A 23,721-nucleotide genomic window follows, 5' to 3' on the forward strand; every position below is an offset into this window, starting at 1 on the left:
ACAGCTTGGCAGCCTTTGAGACTGGTAGATCAGATGCAGAATTGTGATTGGCAGCAACTGGGAGAGAGGGGTGAAAGTGCACGCCCCCAGAGAAGAAACGCCCCATAGGACTGGAAAGTACGCTCCATAAGAAGCAAATGTGAATATTTCTGCAATGGAGCAACACAGCACAATATGGGAACAATCTTCAGACTCAGAGATTTATTTTTACCTGGTATTTAATGTTTTTTGAGCAAATGACAAGTCCCGTTAAAGGCTGAAGAATGAGTGTCCTGCACATTTATCAGCCAATATCATGTTTATAAGGCCAACAATGATCGGGCAATGTAAAAGGCAGGAAGGTGAAGTATGAGCGCTTCCGTTATATAGCCCCATTCTTTATGGATTGCCTTCTGGCTCTGAGGAATTTCTGCGGTAGTATTACAGCTGCAAGTGAAATGGTGAGGAGCAAAGGTATCGGCACATCTATCCAACAATGAATAAAATATATCAAAAATGTATTGGGAAAAAAAACATGGATTCCAAGGATGTAAAAAGTTGACGCGCTTCTTGGGTCCAAGAGTAAGGGCAGAGTAAGGGCGCTTGGATGCCAGAAGCGTCCTAGGAATCCATGTTTTTCTTCCAATACATTTTTGATATTTTATTCATTGTTGGATGGACGTGCCGATTCCTTTGCTCCTCACAATTTCATTACTTAGCTGAACTTCACCAGCGAGACCAGCACCCTCCAGCATTGGACTGCAAGGTGTGGGGAACTCAAGACCCCCTCTCCTGTAAGGCGGCACATCTAGGACGGTGGGTGTAATGAGGCACACTGCGTGGTAGGCCCGTGATCAGATCTGCAGGGGTCAGGCCCGTGCCACACCTTTGGGAAAGGCACCATGATTGAGCAGTACATGTAGTGCAGACCCGTCCATTCCTACAGAACACCAGGACACTACACATCCGGCAGATCCTCCACACCCCCCCAAACAGGTCATCGGTGTTAGGAGTGGTCCTAGCGCTTTGCTTGTGACAACACCCCAGAAACTGTTGGGCATTTCCCACCGCCCCTCTCCTACTGGGGTGCCACCCTGTGGCACAGTGACTGATTACTACCTCCTGAATATGGTGCTGCTCGGCCAGGCTGCACGAAGCGTCTTCTCTGTGGAGGCCAGCAGAGAGGGATGAGGACTCCGCTTCCTCCAGCGCCACTGGCCCTGGGCACTGCTCACTGCCGGATATGGCCTCCAGCCTGGCCAGGGGCGTCCCAGTGTCGCCAGCCGATAATGTGCCCGCCTCACACTGGAAGAGGGTGAACATCCCATCCTTGTCATTCTCGGTCATGAAGAGGCCATGGCTGTCAGCGGCTTCCATGCTGGAGTCTGACATCTGCCGCAGTCCCTTGCCCGTGGCAATGTGTAGTAGGCACGGCTGGCATCCATGGCTGGCATCCCCGAGGCAAGCCTCTTCCTCATTAGCAGGGCAGGGGAGGGTGGGCAGCTCCCCCAGGAGCTCCTTCATGTGGAAGGCAGTGCCCAGCTGGCAGTCTTGTGGGGGTCTGGTGTCCATGTCCGGACAACTATCTACCCGTGGGGGCGCTCTGCTGTCACTGCCCCCCGAGCCCTGGTCTAAGTCCATGGGTGGGCCCGAGAGATAAGCTGGCAGCGGGGGCACTGGTCCCTGGAACTCCATCCCGGGGCGCACATCTGCCTATGGTCGCCACATCACCAGCAGCACGGGGGCACCTGAGTCCGGAGCTTCCGTCCACACTAACTTGTGGCTTCCCGGTGTTGTATCACAGCGCAGCGCCGAAGGGGCCGCCGGGAGATGTAGTTTCACTGGGCAACCTTGTACAGTGTCGCACAGGAAGAAGACGGCGTCAGTACACGGCAAACCGGAAGCTGCTGGGAGAAGACACGCCCACCTCATGTGCTGCGTCTACATGCGAGGTGATTGTTCAGGATCTCACCATAGCCACTCCGATCTAGCCGGGCTAGTGCCCAGAAGCGTGAGATGGCTGGCAGAGCAGCCCTAAGGGCTGTGGGCACTCTCATCAGCCGGCCCGTGGCAGCGCAACTGCGGGGATATGCCAAGAAGCCGGGTGAGCTGAGTAGGGATAGATAGCTGTAAAGTAGGGCACACAGCCCGCCACAGGTCGGGGTTACCGCCAGCCCGCCACAGGTCGGGGTTACCGCCAGCCCGCCACAGGTCGGGGTTACCGCCAGCCCGCCACAGGTCGGGGTTACCGCCAGCCAGCCACAGGTCGGGGTTACCAACAGCCAGCCACAGGTCGGGGTTACCGCCAGCCAGCCACAGGTCGGGGTTACCGCCAGCCAGCCACAGGTCGGGGTTACCGCCAGCCCGCCACAGGTCGGGGTTACCGCCAGCCAGCCACAGGTCGGGGTTACCGCCAGCCCGCCACAGGTCGGGGTTACCGCCAGCCCGCCACAGGTCGGGGTTACCGCCAGCCAGCCACAGGTCGGGGTTACCGCCAGCCAGCCACAGGTCGGGGTTACCGCCAGCCAGCCACAGGTCGGGGTTACCGCCAGCCCGCCACAGGTCGGGGTTACCGCCAGCCCGCCACAGGTCGGGGTTACCGCCAGCCCGCCACAGGTCGGGGTTACCGCCAGCCAGCCACAGGTCGGGGTTACCGCCAGCCAGCCACAGGTCGGGGTTACCGGCAGCCCGCCACAGGTCGGCTACGTTATAGGCGCATGCCAGGGCTACATTATATCGCTATGTTATAAGTGTGTGCCAAGCTACGTTATAGTGCTACATAATAGACGCATGCTGAGCTACGTTATAGGCGCGTGCCCGGGCTCCGTTATAGCGCTACGTTATAGGTGCGTGCCGAGCTACGTTATAGGTGCGCTCCTGGGCTGCGTTCTAGGCGCGTGCCTGGGCTGTGTTATAGGCGCGTGCCGAGCTACATTAGGGTATGTTTCCGCAGTCAGTTATCGCTGCGGGTTTGACGCTGTGTACAGCCGCAGCATCAAACCCACAGTGTCCAGATGTTACAGCATAGTGGAGGGGATTTCATGAAATCCAATCTCCACTATGCGTTCAGAGATGCAGGCGGCCCTGTTTATCCGGACACGCAACTCATCTTTATAGACCGCAGCATGTCTATTTACGATACAGAGACGCTCCCCATGTAATGAAAAAAATGCATCAAAAACGCAGGTGACCTGCCAGTGACCACAGATGCAGATTTCACCTGCATCAAATCTTGAGCCAATCCTGACCGTGGAAACATACCTTTATAGCTTTACGTTATAGGCGTGTGCCGAGCTACATTATAGCACTACGTTATAGGTGCGTGCTTAGCTACGTTATTGCACTATGTTATAGGCGCGTGCCGAGCTACATTATAGCACTAAGTTATAGGCACGTGCTTAGCTACGTTATAGCACTACGTTATATGCGCGTGCCGAGCTACGTTATATGCGCGTGCCGAGCTACGTTATATGCGCGTGCCGAGCTACGTTATATGCGCGTGCCGAGCTACGTTATATGCGCGTGCCGAGCTACGTTATATGCGCGTGCCGAGCTACGTTATATGCGCGTGCCGAGCTACGTTATATGCGCGTGCCGAGCTACGTTATATGCGCGTGCCGAGCTACGTTATATGCGCGTGCCGAGCTACGTTATATGCGCGTGCCGAGCTACGTTATATGCGCGTGCCGAGCTACGTTATATGCGCGTGCCGAGCTACGTTATATGCGCGTGCCGAGCTACGTTATATGCGCGTGCCGAGCTACGTTATATGCGCGTGCCGAGCTACGTTATATGCGCGTGCCGAGCTACGTTATATGCGCGTGCCGAGCTACGTTATATGCGCGTGCCGAGCTACGTTATATGCGCGTGCCGAGCTACGTTATATGCGCGTGCCGAGCTACGTTATATGCGCGTGCCGAGCTACGTTATATGCGCGTGCCGAGCTACGTTATATGCGCGTGCCGAGCTACGTTATATGCGCGTGCCGAGCTACGTTATATGCGCGTGCCGAGCTACGTTATATGCGCGTGCCGAGCTACGTTATATGCGCGTGCCGAGCTACGTTATATGCGCGTGCCGAGCTACGTTATATGCGCGTGCCGAGCTACGTTATATGCGCGTGCCGAGCTACGTTATATGCGCGTGCCGAGCTACGTTATATGCGCGTGCCGAGCTACGTTATATGCGCGTGCCGAGCTACGTTATATGCGCGTGCCGAGCTACGTTATATGCGCGTGCCGAGCTACGTTATATGCGCGTGCCGAGCTACGTTATATGCGCGTGCCGAGCTACGTTATATGCGCGTGCCGAGCTACGTTATATGCGCGTGCCGAGCTACGTTATATGCGCGTGCCGAGCTACGTTATATGCGCGTGCCGAGCTACGTTATATGCGCGTGCCGAGCTACGTTATATGCGCGTGCCGAGCTACGTTATATGCGCGTGCCGAGCTACGTTATATGCGCGTGCCGAGCTACGTTATATGCGCGTGCCGAGCTACGTTATATGCGCGTGCCGAGCTACGTTATATGCGCGTGCCGAGCTACGTTATATGCGCGTGCCGAGCTACGTTATATGCGCGTGCCGAGCTACGTTATATGCGCGTGCCGAGCTACGTTATATGCGCGTGCCGAGCTACGTTATAGCACTACGTTATAGGCGCGTGCCGAGCTACGTTATAGCACTACGTTATAGGCGGGTGCCTAGCTACGTATAGCACTACGTTATAGGCGCGTGCCGAGCTACGTATAGCACTACGTTATAGGCGCGTGCCGAGCTACGTTATAGCACTACGTTATAGGCGCGTGCCGAGCTACGTTATAGCACTACGTTATAGGCGCGTGCCGAGCTACGTTATAGCACTACGTTATAGGCGGGTGCTTAGCTACATTATAGCACTACGTTATAGGCGGGTGCTTAGCTACATATAGCACTACGTTATAGGCGCGTGCCGAGCTACGTTATAGCACTACGTTATAGGCGGGTGCTTAGCTACGTATAGCAGTACGTTATAGCACTACGTTATAGGCGCGTGCCGAGCTATGTTATAGCACTACGTTATAGCACTACGTTATAGGCGCGTGCCGAGCTATGTTATAGCACTACGTTATAGCACTACGTGCGCCTGGGCTATATTCTAGGCTGGTCCGAAACATGTGCTCGGCCTTATTTACAGGGGATGGCTTATGTTCTTTGATGAGCACCAATCCACATTCATTGTTTAACAGAATATCAACCTTTAGGGTACCGTCACAGAGTGGCACTTTTGTCGCTACGACGGTACGATTCGTGACGTTCCAGCGATATCCATACGATATCGCTGTGTCTGACACGCAGCAGCGATCAGGGATCCTGCTGAGAATCGTACGTCGTAGCAGATCGTTTGGAACATTCTTTCGTCGCTGGATCTCCCGCGTTCGCTTGTAACCAGGGTAAACATCGGGTTTCTAAGCGCAGGACCGCGCTTAGTAACCCGATGTTTACCCTGGTTACCAGCGTAAAAAAAAACAAACAGTACATACTTACATTCCGGTGTCCATCAGGTCCCTTGCCGTCTGCTTCCTGCACTCACTGACTGCCGGCCGTAAAGTGAAAGCAGAGCACAGCGGTGACGTCACCGCTGTGCTTTCACTTTACGGCCGGCAGTCAGTGAGTGCGGGAAGCAGATGGCAAGGGACAGACACCGGAATGTAAGTATGTACTGTTTGTTTTTTTTTATGCTGGTAACCAGGGTAAACATTGGGTTACTAAGCGCGGCCCTGCGCTTAGTAACCCGATGTTTACCCTGGTTACCCGGGGACCTCGGCATCGTTGGTCGCTGGAGAGCTGTCTGAGTGACAGCTCTCCAGCGACCACACTACGACTTACCAACGATCACGGCCAGTTCGTATCGCTGGTCGTGATCATTGGTAAATCGTATAGTGTGACGGTACCCTAAGGGTACCGTCACACAGTGCAATTTTGATCGCTACAACGGTACGATCCGTGACGCTCCAGCATCGTAACAATATCGCTCCAGCGTCGTAGACTGCTGTCACACTTTGCAATCTACGACGCTGGAGCGATAATTTCATGACGTATGTGCGATGTAGGAGCCGTTGGTTACTATGCGCACATCGTATACGATATATGTTACACCATGCGATCATGCCGCCACAGCGGGACACTAGACGACGAAAGAAAGTTTCAAACGATCTGCTACGACGTACGATTCTCAGCGGGGTCCCTGATCGCAGGAGCGTGTCAGACACTGCGATATCGTAACTATATCGCTCGAACGTCACGAATCGTGCCGTCGTAGCGATCAAAATTGCACTGTGTGACGGTACCCTTAGTCACATCTAATCATGTGATCATATTCTGGAGCATCAGTGTACCTCTCCAAACCCTGAATTCCATCAGGTATTTCTTTAGATTTCCTTTTCCCATGTACACAAGAACCTGTCAGCAGGATTGTGCTCAGTAACCTACAGACAGTGTCAGGTCGGCGCCGTTATACTGATTACAGTGATACCTGGGTGATGAAATCTATCTCGTGGTTGTTGTTTAATCTGTATTTTCAGCTTTTAGTTAATGATATGCCCGTGCCCCGGGGCGGCCTGTGGGGGGGTCTTCATGTGGTGCTCTGCTTAGGTATTCATAATGCAGACTGCTGACAGGTCACTGATCCCTCACTGACCTGCCCCCTAGTTTACAAAATGAAATGTCGGCGGGGCCACCGAACGCCTGCTGTGTCACACCTCCAAACCCCCCCTCATTCCAGGCTGCAGCAATGCGCCACTCTTGCCTCCTCCAGCAGCGACCCTGGGACCCTTCTACACTGCTGCCGGTAAGGTATATTTGCATTATAAGACACACGATCTTTTTTTGCCCACAAATTTTTGGGGAAAAAAAAGTGCGTTGGGGTTGGAACTAAGGACTCCAGCGCTGCAAGGCTGCTTACCGTATATACTCGAGTATAAGCCGAGATTTTCAGCCCAAATTTTTGGGCTGAAAGTGCCCCTCTCGGCTTATATTTGAGTCACGGTGGGCGGCAGGGGCGGCGGGTGAGGGGGAGAGGACGCTGAGGCATACTCACCTAGTCCCGGCGATCCTGACGCTGCCCCTGCCTGTCACACGGTCTTCGGTGCCGCAGCTCTTCCCCTGTTCAGCGGTCACGTGGGACCGTTCATTAGAGAAATGAATATGGACTCCACTCCCATAGGGGTGGAGCCACATATTCATGTTTCTGAGCGGTGCCAGTGACCGCTGACAGGAAGAGCTGCGGCACCGAAGACCGTGTGACAGGCAGGGGCAGCGTCAGGATCGCCGGGACTAGGTGAGTATTTTATATTCACCTGTCACCGTTCCACCCGCCGGGCGCCGCTCCATCTTCCCGTCCTCTTGCACTGACTGTTTAGGTCAGAGGGCGCGATGACGCATATAGTGTGCGCGCCGCCCTCTGCCTGATCAGTCAGAGCGGAGAGACGCCGGGACGAGACGCCGGGAGCTGCAAGCAAGAGAGGGGAGTATGGCATTTTTTTTTTTTTTTTATTATTATTGCAGCAGCAGCAGCAATGGCACAGCTTTATACGGAGCATCTACGGGGCAATAATGAACGGTGCAGAGCACTATATGGCACAGCTATGGGGCCAAAATGAACGGTGCAGAGCACTATATGGCACAGCTATGGGGCAATAATGAACGGTGCAGAGCACTATATGGCACAGCTATGGGGCAATAATGAACGGTGCAGAGCACTATATGGCACAGCTATAGGGCAATAATGAACGGTGCAGAGCACTATATGGCACAGCTATGGGGCCAAAATGAACGGTGCAGAGCACTATATGGCACAGCTATGGGGCAATAATGAACGGTGCAGAGCACTATATGGCACAGCTATAGGGCAATAATGAACGGTGCAGAGCACTATATGGCACAGCTATGGGGCCAAAATGAACGGTGCAGAGCACTATATGGCACAGCTATGGGGCCAAAATGAACGGTGCAGAGCACTATATGGCACAGCTATGGGGCAAGAATGAACGGTGCAGAGCACTATATGGCACAGCTATGGGGCAAGAATGAACGGTGCAGAGCACTATATGGCACAGCTATGGGCAATAATGAACGGCGCAGAGCACTATATGACACATCTATGGGGCAATAATGAACGGCGCAGAGCACTATATGGCACAGCTATGGGGCAATAATGAACGGTGCAGAGCACTATATGGCACAGCTATGGGGCAATAATGAACGGTGCAGAGCACTATATGGCACAGCTATGGGGCAATAATGAACGGTGCAGAGCACTATATGGCACAGCTATGGGGCAATAATGAACGGTGCAGAGCACTATATGGCACAGCTATGGGGCAATAATGAACAGGGCAGAGCACTATATGGCAGCTATGGGGCCATAATGAACAGTATGGAGCATCTATTTTTATTTTTGAAATTCACCGGTAGCTGCTGCATTTCCCACGATAGGCTTATACTCGAGTCAATAAGTTTTCCCAGTTTTTTTGTGGCAAAATTAGGGGGGTCGGCTTATACTCGGGTCGGCTTATACTCGAGTATATACGGTATGTTTTCACTTTGACTGAACGTTTCTGTGGTTGGAAGGCTATCACTGTGATGCAAACTGTGTGCGTCACTGCTGTCTTGGGGAAAATCACTGCCCAGATTGTCTTCCAGCATGTTTTGATCTAGCAGCATGGGCGCGTCCCTTTCCAGGAGGTGAAGCAACTTGAAAATGTACTTTTGTATCGTGGAACGAACAGACTGGCACACACAAGTCGGCACTATTTGGAATCATAACTATATGGGTAACAATCATGGTGCAGATAGTGCTGCAAGAAGGCGCACATGGGTCGGTCTCTTTCATGAGGTCCAACTCCATATTGTGTTTGTGGTGGGATAACACTCAAGCTTGCTTCCTCCATCGCCTCCTAACAACCACGAACAATATAGAGGGAATCATTATCTTCTTCATCTCCTAACTTGCGCGTCCATCACTTTTTCCTTCTCATCCTTTTCATGGTCCTTCTCCATTTGTTCCTCCCATGACAACTGCCTGTGAGATGACAGACCTGAACTTATAGATATTGCTAACCCTAAAGGCATCCCACTCTGCTTCCTCCTCTTCCCCGGGACCACTACCACCTCCTCCCACAGACTATTCAGAGTGTGCGCCAGGATGTACAGGTCCTTCTCAAAAAATTAGCATATAGTGTTAAATTTCATTATTTACCATAATGTAATGATTACAATTAAACTTTCATATATTATAGATTCATTATCCACCAACTGAAATTTGTCAGGTCTTTTATTGTTTTAATACTGATGATTTTGGCATACAACTCCTGATAACCCAAAAAACCTGTCTCAATAAATTAGCATATCAAGAAAAGGTTCTCTAAACGACCTATTACCCTAATCTTCTGAACCAACTAATTAACTCTAAACACATGCAAAAGATACCTGAGGCTTTTATAAACTCCCTGCCTGGTTCATTACTCAAAACCCCCATCATGGGTAAGACTAGCGACCTGACAGATGTCAAGAAGGCCATCATTGACACCCTCAAGCAAGAGGGTAAGACCCAGAAAGAAATTTCTCAACAAATAGGCTGTTCCCAGAGTGCTGTATCAAGGCACCTCAATGGTAAGTCTGTTGGAAGGAAACAATGTGGCAGAAAACGCTGTACAACGAGAAGAGGAGACCGGACCCTGAGGAAGATTGTGGAGAAGGACCGATTCCAGACCTTGGGGAACCTGAGGAAGCAGTGGACTGAGTCTGGTGTGGAAACATCCAGAGCCACCGTGCACAGGCGTGTGCAGGAAATGGGCTACAGGTGCCGCATTCCCCAGGTAAAGCCACTTTTGAGCTACAGAGAAGCAGCACTGGACTGTTGCTAAGTGGTCCCAAGTACTTTTTTCTGATGAAAGCAAATTTTGCATGTCATTCGGAAATCAAGGCGCCAGAGTCTGGAGGAAGACTGGGGAGAAGGAAATGCCAAATTGCCTGAAGTCCAGTGTCAAGTACCCACAGTCAGTGATGGTGTGGGGTGCCATGTCAGCTGCTGGTGTTGGTCCACTGTGTTTCATCAAGGGCAGGGTCAATGCAGCTAGCTATCAGGAGATTTTGGAGCACTTCATGCTTCCATCGGCTGAAATGCTTTATGGAGATGAAGATTTCATTTTTCAGCACGACCTGGCACCTGCTCACAGTGCCAAAACCACTGGTAAATGGTTTACTGACCATGGTATTACTGTGCTCAATTGGCCTGCCAACTCTCCTGACCTGAACCCCATAGAGAATCTGTGGGATATTGTGAAGAGAAAGTTGAGACGCAAGACCCAACACTCTGGATGAGCTTAAGGCCGCTATTGAAGCATCCTGGGCCTCCATAACATCTCAGCAGTGTCACAGGCTGATTGCCTCCATGCCACGCCGCATTGAAGCAGTCATTTCTGCCAAAGGATTCCCGACCAAGTATTGAGTGCATAACTGAACATTATTATTTGTTGGTTTTTTTGTTTGTTATTAAAAAACACTTTTATTTGATTGGATGGGTGAAATATGCTAATTTATTGAGACAGGTTTTTTGGGTTATCAGGAGTTGTATGCCAAAATCATCAGTATTAAAACAATAAAAGACCTGACAAATTTCAGTTGGTGGATAATGAATCTATAATATATGAAAGTTTAATTGTAATCATTACATTATGGTAAATAATGAAATTTAACACTATATGCTAATTTTTTGAGAAGGACCTGTAGATGACAGTAAGGCCGGCGTCACACTAAACGTAGGGAAAATCGGTCCAAATCTCCCTGCTGAGAGTCGCACAAGTGTTCGCTGTATGGTCATTCGTGTGTAATGTGTTTGCAATGCAATGATGCGATTTTCTCGCACCTATGTATCCGTATGACATCCATATGTCTTTACATCTCTCACTGCTTTTCCCCATTGAATTTAACCCCTTCACCTCCGAAGCGTTTTTCGATTTTGAGTTTTTATTTTACGCTCCCTTTGTTCCCAGAGTCATAACTTTTTTATTTTTCCGTCAATTTGGCCATGTGAGGGCTTATTTTTTGTGGGACGAGTTGTACTTTTGAACGACATCATTGGTTTTACCATGTCATGTACTAGAAAACAGGAAAAAAGTTCCAAGTGCGGTGAAATTGCAAAAAAAAAAAAAAAAAGTGCAATCCCTCACTTGTTCTTGCGTCGGGTGAGGGCTTATTTTTTGTACGCCGAGCTGACTTTTTTTTAATGATACCATTTTGGTGCAGATACGTTCTTTTGATCGCCCGTTATTGCACGTAATTCTGGCATTTTTTACTTTTTTTTTCGCTATGCCGTTTAGCGATCAGGTTAATTCTTTTTATTTATTGATTGTTCGGTGTTTGGTCAGTATTTTACCTCAGTATTTAAAACCACAAGTGGGAGAAAATTACAGAAGTGGTGACGTGTTTCTAATATACTTTTCCTCTGTTTGCTTTACTCCAAGTTTTAGCTTACAAATACTGAGGTAAAAATACCGACCAAATAAAATGTGAACGAGGTCTAAAGAAAAAGTGTGGTGCTGCAGAAGAAGTAGGCTGTGTATACGATACGCTGTATTACAATTAGTGCAATTTCTCTCCGGATCAAGTGTTTCCAAATGTATATGGAAGAGGAGTGTGAGGTGCTGCCGGAGGAGGCGACTATAAGGAAGAAAATCTGTGCTACAGACAAATGCTGTGTATAAAGGGGGAGCGTAAGGTGCAGGAGGAGGCTGGGTAAAAAGGAGCATGAGGTGCCTGAGGAATAAGGCCCCTTAACTGCCGCCGTTAAAAGTTGCATTGGCAGTCGTTAAGGGGTTAATATTGTGTTTAAAAAAAAAAAACAAAACAAAACTTTTGCTCCAACAAAATGGCGCCAGTTGTGCTCCATGTACAAGTGCAGGAGCGTTGCTATGTTCAACAGCGTCAATTTCTTTTTCTTGTGCGCATTTCCACACTGGTCCTCGGAACACCGTGGGCTGCGCATGTCTATTGCTGGCTGCAGAATTGTTTAACTGAGAATCTTTCAGTGAGCTCCTTCTGACACATAGATTTCATGTTTACTAAACTGTCAGCTGGTTTTATGGCCACATAAAAGGGTATTATAGAGAAGCAGCTGGCAGAATCCTGGATATAGGTGCACAGAGGGTTAATAAGACCAATATATGGGTCCAGGTTTGTTGGGAATCATTAGATGAGATGGATTTAACTAGTCACTCCACCCTCCAATCCAGGAGGTGCAGCTGGTTTAAAAGGGCAGCTGAGCTGTTCATTCCTTGTCTGGAAGTGGAGGTGCAAACACCTCTGGTGTCTGTGTTTGTGTCTGTGTTTGTGTCTGTATCTGTGTCTGTATCTGTGTCTGTATCTGTGTTTGTGTCTGTGTTTTTGTCTGTATCTGTGTCTGTATATGTGTCGGTATTTGTGTTTGTATCTGTATCTGTGTGTGTATTTGTGTCTGTATCTGTTTTTGTGTCTGTATCTGTGTCTGTATCTGTGTCTGTATCTGTGTCTGTATCTGTGTCTGTATCTGTGTCTGTATCTGTGTTTGTTTCTGTGTCTGTATTTGTCTGTATCTGTTTGTGTCTGTATCTGTGTCTGTATCTGTTTGTGTCTGTATCTGTGTCTGTATCTGTATCTGTGTCTGCATCTGTGTCTGTATCTGTGTCTGCATCTGTGTCTGCGTCTGTGTCTGCATCTGTATCTGTGTCTGTATCTGTGTCTGTATCTGTGTCTGTATCTGTGTCTGTATCTGTGTCTGTATCTGTGTCTGTGTCTGTGTCTGTATCTGTGTCTGCATCTGTATCTGTGTCTGTATCTGCGTCTGCGTCTGTGTCTGTATCTGTGTCTGCATCTGTGTCTGTGTTTGTGTCTGTATCTGTGTCTGTATCTGTATCATGGGCGGCACGGTGGCGCAGTGGTTAGCACATCTGCAAAGAGTTTGTATGTTCTCTCCGTGTTTGCGTGGGTTTCCTCCGGGCACTCCGGTTTCCTCCCACATTCCAAAGACATACTGATAGGGAATTTAGATTGTGAGCCCCATCTGGGACAGCGATGATAATGTGTGCAAAAAATGTAAAGCGCTGCGGAATATGTTAGCGCTATATAAAAATAAAGATTATTATTATTATTATTGAGAGCATTAGTGGCCGATAGATGCTATTGTGCATGCACCAGCACCGTTCTGTTAAATTATTCTTTTTTAAAGACCACAATATTAAATGTGCAGTATTTAAAATAGGAAGCCCATCACTGAAGGTTCAGCGACCTGTCATTTAAGCCCAGAATGATCATGATGAGGACAGAGCACCAAAAAAGATCTGCATACTGGCACGCCCCGGAGCACCAGCATCTCATAAACTTACAACTTCAAACCCAGATTAAAAAAAGAAACAAAATGGATTTCTCCAACCCAGGTATCGTTTTAATCAGTGTAACACCGCCAACCTAACAATGCTTGTAGTTTACTTAGCAAAATCCTGATGTCAGGTTTGCTTTATAATTATTTATACAGCTACAACTAATGCCACTCTAAATTAGTCATCACAGTTACTATGCCCAGGCAACGCCGGGCTCTTCAGCTAGTAAAATACAGTATATAGCTCAATCAAAGTAGGTGTAGTGTAGGTGTGCTGCCTACCTGGCGCTCGAGTCCGACACATCGCTGATCGGGTGGACAGATTATTGGGAGGGGCTGGTGAGGACCCAGCGGTCATGGTGCACATTGGCACTAATGACAAAGTTAGAGGTAGGTGGAAGGTCCTTAAAGATGATTTCAGGGAATTAGGCTGCAAGCTGAAAGCAAGGACCTCCAACGTGGTATTTTCCGAAATACTGCCGGTACCACGTGCCACGCCAGAGAGGCAACGGGAGATTAGGGAGGTTAATAAGTGGCTCAAGAATTGGCGTAGGAAAGAGGGGTTTGGGTTCCTGCAGAACTGGGCCGACTTCTCAGTTGGCTATAGGCTCTACGCTAGGGACGGGCTGCACCTCAATGGGGAGGGTGCAGCTGTGCTGGGGGAGAGAATGGCTAGAAGGTTGGAGGAGTGTTTAAACTAGGAATTGGGGGGGAGGGTATTCATTTTATAGGAGGGGAAGATAGTGCAGACATATACACGGGCACAAATAAGGAAGTTGGGGGTGGCGGTGGCATGGGGGGTGGGGTCAGAACAGTTAATAATTTAAGAAATAGAAGTACAGAGAGGAACATAAAGTGCATGTATACTAATGCCAGAAGCCTCGCCAACAAAATGGACGAATCAGAACTAATGTTGTTGGAGCATAATTATGACATGGTGGGGATATCTGAAACGTGGCTGGATGAGAGCCATGACTGGGCTGTTAACTTGCAGGGCTATAGCCTGTTCAGAAATGACCGTACAAATAAGCGAGGGGGAGGGGTGTGTCTATATGTAAAATCGTCCTTAAAACCCATCCTGCGCGATAATATAGGTGAATTTAATGAAAATGTAGAATCCCTGTGGGTGGAGATAAGGGGAGGGGGAAAAAATAATAAATTACTGATAGGGGTTTGTTATAAATCTCCAAAAATAATGGAAGCAATGGAGAATATCCTCGTAAAGCAAATAGATGAAGCTGCGACTCAAGGAGAAGTCATTATTATGGGGGACTTCAACTACCCTGAAATATATTGGGGAACAGAAACCTGCAGTTCCAGCAAAGGTAATCGGTTTTTGACAACTATGAGAGACAATTACCTTTCACAACTGGTTCAGGACCCAACAAGAAAGGGGGCACTGCTAGACCTAGTATTAACCAACAGGCCAGACCGCATAGCAAATATAAGTGTTGGGGGTCACTTGGGAAATAGCGATCACAAAATAATAAGTTTTCATGTATCCTTTAAAAAGATGTGTAGTAGAGGGGTTACAAGGACACTAAACTTCAGGAGGGCAAATTTCCAACGGATGAGAGAGGATCTTGGTGAAATTAACTGGGACAATATCCTGAGACACAAAAATACACAAAGAAATGGGAGACGTTTATTAGCATCCTGGATAGGACCTGTGCACAGTATATACCGTATGGGAATAAACATACTAGAAATAGGAGGAAACCAATATGGCTAAATAGAGCTGTAAGGGGCGCAATAAGTGACAAAAAGAAAGCATTTAGAGAATTAAAGGAAGTAGGTAGTGAGGAGGCATTAAATAAATACAGAAAATTAAATAAATTCTGTAAAAAGCAAATCAAGGCAGCAAAGATTGAGACAGAGAGACTCATTGCCAGAGAGAGTAAAAATAATCCTAAAATATTCTTTAACTACATAAATAGTAAGAAACTAAAAAATGATAGTGTTGGCCCCCTTAAAAATAGTCTGGGTGAAATGGAGGATGAGGAAAAAGCCAATATGCTAAATGACTTTTTTTCATCAGTATTTACACAAGAAAATCCCATGGCAGACAAAATGTCTAGTGATAAAAATTCCCAATTAAATGTCACCTGCTTAACCCAGCAGGAAGTGCGGCGGTGTCTAAAAATCACTAAAATTGACAAATCTCCGGGCCCGGATGGGATACACCCTCGAGTACTGCAGGAATTAAGTACAGTCATTGATAGACCATTATTTTTAATCTTTAAAGACTCCATAATAACAGGGTCTGTGCCACAGGACTGGCGTATAGCAAATGTGGTGCCAATATTCAAAAAGAAGACAAAAACTGAACTCGGAAATTATAGGCCAGTAAGCTTAACCTCTACTGTGGGTAAAATCCTGGAGGGCATTCTAAGGGACGCTATACTGGAGTATCTGAAGAGGAATAACCTCATGACCCAGTATCAGCACGGGTTTACTAGGGACCGTTCATGTCAGACTAATTTGATCAGTTTCTATGAAGAGGTAAGTTCCGGATTGGACCAAGGGAACCCAGTGGATGTAATGTATATGGACTTTTCAAAAGCTTTTGATACGGTGCCACACAAAAGGTTGATACATAAAATGAGAATAATGGGGATAGGGGAAAATATGTGCAAGTGGGTTGAGAGCTGGCTCAGGGATAGGAAACAAAGGGTGGATATTAATGGAGCACACTCGGACTGGGTAGCGGTTAGCAGTGGGGTACCACAGGGGTCAGTATTGGGCCCTCTTCTTTTTAACATATTTATTAATGACCTTGTAGGGGGCATTCAGAGTAGAATTTCAATATTTGCAGATGACACTAAACTCTGCAGGGTAATCAATACAGAGGAGGACAATTTTATATTACAGGATGATTTATGTAAACTAGAAGCTTGGGCTGATAAATGGCAAATGAGCTTTAATGGGGATAAATGTAAGGTCATGCACTTGGGTAGAAGTAATAAGATGTATAATTATGTGCTTAATTCTAAAACTCTGGGCAAAACCGTCAATGAAAAAGACCTGGGTGTATGGGTGGATAACAAACTCATATTCAGTGGCCAGTGTCAGGCAGCTGCTACAAAGGCAAATAAAATAATGGGATGCATTAAAAGAGGCATAGATGCTCATGAGGAGAATATAATTTTACCTCTATACAAGTCACTAGTTCGACCACACTTAGAATACTGTGCACAGTTCTGGTCTCCGGTGTTTAAGAAAGACATAGCTGAACTGGAGCGGGTGCAGAGAAGAGCGACCAAGGTTATTAGAGGACTGGGGGGTCTGCAATACCAAGATAGGTTATTACACTTGGGGCTATTTAGTTTGGAAAAACGAAGACTAAGGGGTGATCTTATTTTATTGTATAAATATATGAGGGGACAGTACAAAGACCTTTCTGATGATCTTTTTAATCATAGACCTGAAACAGGGACAAGGGGGCATCCTCTGCGTTTGGAGGAAAAAAGGTTTAAGCATAATAACAGACGCGGATTCTTTACTGTAAGAGCAGTGAGACTATGGAACTCTCTGCCGTATGATGTTGTAATGAGTGATTCATTACTTAAATTTAAGAGGGGACTGGATACCTTTCTGGAAAAGTATAATGTTACAGGGTATATACACTGATTCCTTGATAGGGCGTTGATCCAGGGAACTAGTCTGATTGCCGTATGGGGAGTCGGGAAGGAATTTTTTTCCCCAATGTGGAGCTTACTCTTTGCCACATGGGTTTTTTTTGCCTTCCTCTGGATCAACATGTTAGGGCAAGTTAGGTTAGGCTATGGGTTGAACTAGATGGACATATAGTCTTCCTTCAACCTTAATAACTATAACTATGTAAAATAGGGATGAATACAAGAATTCACTCATAATTAGTAAAAAAATAAGTGATCACCTAACATATTGATTTATCCATTGACTGCTCAACAAAGTGGTAAAAGCCTCTGATGAAGATTGTAGCTTTGCTAGTCTACAATGCACACGTGCCAGCAGAGTTCCAAATCTCATCATAAGAACTGTCAGGAACTTCATGACCTGGGTTTCCATGGCCAAGCAGCTGCATGCAAGCATTACATTACCAAGCCAAAAGTCATATGGTTTAAACCACTGGACTCTGGAGAAGTGGAACCATGTTCTGTGCAGTGATTAATCACAACTCCCTATCTGGCAGGCTGATGGATGATACCGGGTTTGGCGAATTACAGGAGATTTGATACCAACCTGACTGCAACATGCCAACTGTAAAGTTTGGTGGAAGGATAATGCTATGAAGTTGTTTTTCAACAGTTACATTAAGCCCCTAAATATTTCAGTATGACAAGTAATTTTTTACAGTTGTACGCTTCAAACTTTGTGGGAACAGTTTACTCTTTTCTATTCCATCTTATCGAGCAGCCGTCCGTAAAGTTATGGTTAGGTGAGCTTGGCGTGGAAGACTAGATTATATAATATTGCAACAACATTGTCCACGTTAGTCAACATGAATTCAGGCAATAGTTGCATGTGATGGCTTTGATTCATGTGACATATTCATGCTGAGAAAACAGTTATGAATAAATAGTATTTTCATTTTTTACAAATCCCTGTTGGAAATAACAATGTCGTTTTCTTCACAGTGCTTAAAGGAAAGGGAAAAGGATTTGTTAAAGAGGTCCAAAAAGGACCCGAAGTATGTAAAGACCCAGCTATCCTGATGACTCATGCCATGGGAGTGAATATATATAAGTCTGGATCAGATGTTAAGTTAAAGGATGACTCTCAGTATCCTGAATGGTAATTCACTACTTTACTTCCAAGGAATATCGTTAGAGCTAGCACTCCAACCAAATAAGTCGTCACAAGACCCGCTATCGCTATAAAGAACAGATGTACAGTTTTTCTTTAGTAAATCAAAGTTAGCAGCTCATGAATGATTTACATGCCAGAAGCCTCAGAATACTGTAAACTGCTATTTTTCAAGGGAACCTGTCATGTCCTAAAATGCTATTACCTTAGATACACAATTAATGGACTTCCAACGCTGTTTGTCTGGATTACTGGATGCATGGCTGCCTCTATTTGGTATGAAGCAGGTCCAGTCATCTCTCACTATATTGTGGCGTATGTGCGCATGCCCCGCCACGTTGACAGCTCGCTCTACTCCGATGCGCTATCAAGCAGTGTTGGAGCGTGCATACACTGCTCACTCGACTGAACAATGAATCTAGCTGGTTCAGCACACCTATATGACTGAGACGCTGAAAGCCAGCAAACTGAAGTTAATGTTCTACTGGCAGCCGGACAGCATTGGCGCTTCATTATCCTGCCGTTTTACCAGATATCTGCAGGTAAATGGTGTTTGGGAACATGACAGGTTCTTGTAAGGGCACTCCTCTTCCCTTCCTCGTAACCAGGGCTAACATCAGAATGCCAGGAACCCACATAATGACTAAGTCTCATGTAAATTACACAAGAAAATACCTCTCCAACGAGAGCCACATGTTAACCCACTCCATAAATACATGGAAATAGGAGGAAAACCGAGTATAACGGGTTAAAAACAAAATACTTTATTATTACATCTGTCACATAACAAACAGTACAAAAATCTATATATAAAACCATAAAAGGATGTGTGGACGATCCCCGGCACCATTAGCCCCCCATAACTGTAGGAGATAACTCAATGGCAATACACCAACTCTCCATGTAATATACAGATGCAGCGACCAAGTGGTTTACATGAACACAATATACTAGAGCAGCGCTTACCAGGAAAAGATATAATGAGGTAACAGAGCTGGGTGGCTGGTGGGACCGGGTTGGATCTTGCAGACGCCCCAACGTACGTTTCTCCTCTTTAGTACGTAGCTTTTTCAAGGGGATACCGCCATAGCTCAAAAAGGACCTTTTCTGAGTCATGTAGCATCACATGGGGCCGGTCACTTGTTGTGAAACGGCCAATGGTATTGGCATAAGCGGCGCATGCGTCCGGCAACCCGCAGGTCCTGTTCCGGCCGACGGCGTCAAGCACAGGCGCGCACGCGCGGCGACAAGACGTCACCGCGCACGCGCGAGAGGCCAGAGAGACGCCGCAACCGAAGGAGGAGACCGCGGCAGCCGAGCGCATGCGCACAGCCAGATAAGCATAGAAAAGAGGGGCACACACTTCCGCAGAGATACAATGTCCACAACAGGTAGAGATAATCCTCTGATGCAATCATGTTCCGTTGATCATTATAGGTCTCTGGGTGATATTCACAACAGATAGTCCTTCTGCGGATTGGATGCCTCCGCATAGCATATATCATTGCCAAAACATCAGGTTAAATCCAGATTTATGCGATGCTGCAGAGTCACTATGAGCATAAGTAGGCGTATTTAGGTCCATATCTTGAGCTTAACTAAAGACATAAAAAAAAATCAAGCAAAATGTTAAAAACAGTATAAAAACGCAACAAAAGGATCCATATCAAGGTCCCGGGAGAGCAAGATATTACAGAAATGGGGACGATTTCATGACCCATTGGAAACATGTATAAAGTCACAAGAATGATGCAAAGCTCAACGACTCATTTAGCCCATTAGGTACCATTGTGTTGAGGCGCACTATCCAGCTTGCCTCTCGTTGGGCTAAAAGTTTTTTTATAATTCCCACCCCTAACATCCAGGTGAAGGCTTTCGATACCCCGGACCCGAAAGGACCCCGCGTCACGATCATGGAAGGTCCTGAAGTGACGCGGAATCGTTTTCAGCCCAGAGGGATCGACCACCGCTCTGGCCGCGCCAATGTCCTGAACGTGCTCACGCACCCTGACCCTGAACTCCCGAGACGTAAGGCCTATATAGATCTTAGGACATGTGGCATAATAGATGACATTTTTTGTGCTGTCTAATTTGGAATTGTCTCAGCCCGTCGGAAGTTTCAACGGTAGAGGTGCGTTGGACATTGGCGCATGCCACGCAGTGGCCACACTGAAAGCAGCCCAAGGGGGGGCCCCTGGTGCCAAAAATGTTAATAGGTGGAATGTAATGACTCCTAACTAATAGGTTGCCAATATTTAGTGCCCTTCTAGCAGTCATGGCAGGAAAGTCGCCTAAACTGGCCCCCAGGGCGGGCTCTGTTTTCAAAATAGACCAATGTTTGTTCAGAATGCCCCTGATATTAGACCATTCATGGTTATAAGTACCAATGAACCTAATGGTATCCTTCTCACCACCTTTTTTGTGTCTCTTGGTTGCATATAGCAAGTCACCCCGCCGAGTTTTCCTTGCTCTATCAAATCCACGCTTGATGCATCTACGGCTGCAGCCGCGTGCCTCAAAGCGGGATTGCAAATCAGCTGCTTGGTTATAAAATTTCTGATCAGTTGAGCAGATCCGTCTTACTCTCAGGAACTGTCCGACCGGGACAGCTCTGATGGTGGCAGGGTTGTGGGCCGAATCCGCACGAATCAAAGAATTGACGGAGGTTGGCTTACGAAAGACATCAGTCTGGATACATCGAGCATCATCGAGTTCCAGTGTGATGTCCAAGAAGTCAATCCTGATTGGATTATGTTGGTAAGTCAATCTGATATTGTACTGATTCGTGTTCAATCTACACATAAAGTCCTCGAGCTGCTGTGAAGTCCCCGCCCACATGAAAAAAATATCGATATAACGAAGCCAGCACAGCACATGGTCGTTGGCCCCGCGCCCTCGTCACCAAATAAGAATCTCTCCCAGTACCCCAGGAAGAGATTAGCGTACAAGGGCGCACAGGCCGCACCCATGGCTGTGCCGCGCTACTGTAAATAAAATACGTCTTTAAAGACAAAAAAATTATGGGTTAGGATAAAACACAGCAGCTCGAGGATCAGTTCACACACAGAGCTGTCCAGGTCGGAGGTCCCCAAGAAAAAACGAACCGCTTCAAGACCATGTGTATGGTCTATGCAGGCATACAGAGTCTGGATATCGGCAGTGACTAGCAACACTTGTTGATACACCGAGACGCCGTCGACCCTCGTAAGGACGTCCGCAGTGTCACGTACATACGATGGTAAATTTTCTACCAAAAGTTTTAGAAAGTAGTCAATAAATTTGCATATAGGGTCAGATAGACCCTCAATGCCGGACACTATCGGACGCCCAGGAGGGTCGACGGCGTCCTTGTGGATCTTAGGTAGAAGGTTGGAGTCTTGGGGGACCTGACCATCAACCCCTCCAACATCCTTTTATCTATAATGCCCTCCTCATGGGCCCTAACTAAGATTTGCTGCAACTGAGATGAGAATGAGGTCACTGGATTGTATGACAGTTTTGTGTATGTATCAGTGTCTTTCAACTGTCGATAAGCTTATTTTTCATATTTATGACATGGCTAGATCACGATGTTTCCCTCCTTATCCGCTGGTTTATAAACCACGTCCTTATAAGATTGTAATTCTTCCAGAGCCTGCCGTTGTCGGCGAGTCAAGTTGTCGAATTTACGCCTAGTTGACAATTTTTTCAGATCTTCTGTCACTAACCTGATGAAGATCTCAACGGCAGGACATAAGGAAAAGAGGGGAAACCTCGTAGATCTGGGCATGACCGTTGCTGGGAACCTACCTGCATGAAACGTAGTATGTTCATCGAGGGCTGTAGAGTCTCTAAGCCAAACATTCGACTCCTCAATTTCCATGACACTGACTACGACTCCCTCGTACATGGCTCATATTTAAGTGATAAATTTACTGTAGTAAAATAGAAACATCAGGCTTTTAATCATTATTATTATACAATAATGAAGAGAGTTAGATAAAACATAAAATATATTTATTGGAATACACCTTTAGAACAAAATTTTGCATATTTACAATTTCATACACTATGCAGTAAGTGGGAAAACAGTTTTCAACAAAAATGTACTGAATAACATTTGTGCCAAAAAAATAGTTGCCTGGGACAACAAAAGAGATGTACCAGTCCAAGATAGGAAAAAGTTTATATTTTAAATGCTATCGCCACGAACGCACCCTACGAGAGAGAGGGGATCCGCCCACCATCTGAACAGGAACCTACAAGATTTAAAGGGCGGTCCTCCTCACCACTCCAGTTTGGGTTCCTGTCCTAGATGAGAACAGACAGGTGATAAAGCACAAAGTTTCTTACCCAGGTCCTTCAGCCTCTGTGCGGTGTCTGTGGGAACGGCAGAGACGGGGTCACTGGAAGCAGCATAGGGGGTGTCCTGCTTGCAGACCCCTCCTCATCTGGCCATGTGGATATTGTGATCCCAGGGGTCGGGCAGTGCCGCCCTGGGTCGCGTGAGCGCGGTGCCGGCTCGGCATCCCATCAGCGCTTGTGACCCGGAAGTAGATGGTAACACTTCCGGGGGAGGCAGGGGAGGAGGCGCAACTGCAGGTATTAAAGGGACTCTGTCACCTGAATTTGGAGGGAACAATCTTCAGCCATAGGGGCGGGGGTTTTGGGTGTTTGATTCACCCTTTCCTTACCCGCCGGCTGCATGCTGGCTGCAATATTGGATTGAAGTTCATTCTCTGTCCTCCGTAATACATGCCTGCACAAGGTGTGGCGGCGGCAGAGATGCGGCGGCAGCAGAGGTGCGGGGATGATGAGCAGTATGGCGTGAGCAGGGTTCCTTCCACAGGTGAGGTGACGCAGCGGCCCAGTATCCAATGTGAGCAGCAGAGCCGGGTTAATCACCGGTTTCTCGATGGCGGCGGCCTTCTTCCTGAGGCCGCGCGTGCGCAGATGTAGTGCTCTGCTTCCCGGGGCTTCAGGAAAATGGCCGCTGGAGGCCACGCGTGTGCGGATGGAGATCGCGGCGGCCATTTTCCTGAAGCCAAGTTCGCAGATTTAGATCTCGGCTTCAGGAAAATGGCCGCTACGATCTCCATCTGCGCACGCGCGGCTTCCTGCGGCCATTTTCCTGAAGCCCCGGGAAGCAGAGCACTCCATGTGTGCACGCGCGGCCTCAGGAAAGATGGCCACCGAGAAACCGGTGATTAGCCCGGCTCTGCTGCTCACACCACTGCTGCAAACCCCCCCTCCCCCCCATGGACACCAGGCCGTGGCGTCGCCCACCTAAGCAGGAAGGGACCCTGCTCAGGTGTACACCGTACCGCATCACCCCATCTCTGCCGACACCATGCCTCCTGTGACCCTGCTCTGCCACCGCCAACCCTCAGGTAAGATACTGTAAATTCGGACAATAAGACGAACCCCCATCTTATAAAAAATCTTTTTTTCTGCAATTTTCACCCCAAATTTGGGGTGCATCTTATGGTCCGGTGCGTCTTATAGTCCGAAAAATACGGTAATTGGCCGTAGTCCTATATATGCATTTTACCCCAAAATGGGTTTAACAGCTATAATAGATGG

The 23,721-nt window shown here is 47.6% G+C and overlaps 2 protein-coding genes across 4 annotated transcripts in view; one reads left to right on the forward strand and one right to left on the reverse strand.

Annotated features, from left to right (window-relative positions):
- The window catches only part of LOC138679529 (amyloid-beta A4 precursor protein-binding family A member 3-like), a 52,687-nt gene extending 50,817 nt beyond the window's left edge, over nucleotides 1-1,870 (reverse strand). Inside the window, exon 1 of one of the 2 annotated variants that reach the window (XM_069767809.1) lies at nucleotides 1,099-1,870. In XM_069767809.1, coding sequence (XP_069623910.1) covers nucleotides 1,099-1,674 — 576 coding nt within the window. In that variant the 5' untranslated portion in view covers nucleotides 1,675-1,870. The remainder of the gene's footprint in view (nucleotides 1-1,098) is intronic. The other variant, XM_069767810.1, reaches the window with a different exon arrangement.
- Nucleotides 1,854-23,721, forward strand: part of MRPL54 (mitochondrial ribosomal protein L54) — a 32,367-nt gene continuing 10,499 nt past the window's right edge. Inside the window, exons 1-2 of one of the 2 annotated variants that reach the window (XM_069767813.1) lie at nucleotides 1,854-1,931; nucleotides 17,991-18,147. In XM_069767813.1, the coding sequence (XP_069623914.1) occupies nucleotides 1,910-1,931; nucleotides 17,991-18,147 (179 nt within the window). In that variant the 5' untranslated portion in view covers nucleotides 1,854-1,909. Of the gene's footprint in view, nucleotides 2,084-17,990; nucleotides 18,148-23,721 lie in introns of both variants that reach the window. The other variant, XM_069767812.1, reaches the window with a different exon arrangement.

This window comes from Ranitomeya imitator, chromosome 1 (genome assembly GCF_032444005.1).
Source record: "Ranitomeya imitator isolate aRanImi1 chromosome 1, aRanImi1.pri, whole genome shotgun sequence".
NCBI classification, from domain to species: Eukaryota; Metazoa; Chordata; class Amphibia; order Anura; family Dendrobatidae; genus Ranitomeya; species Ranitomeya imitator.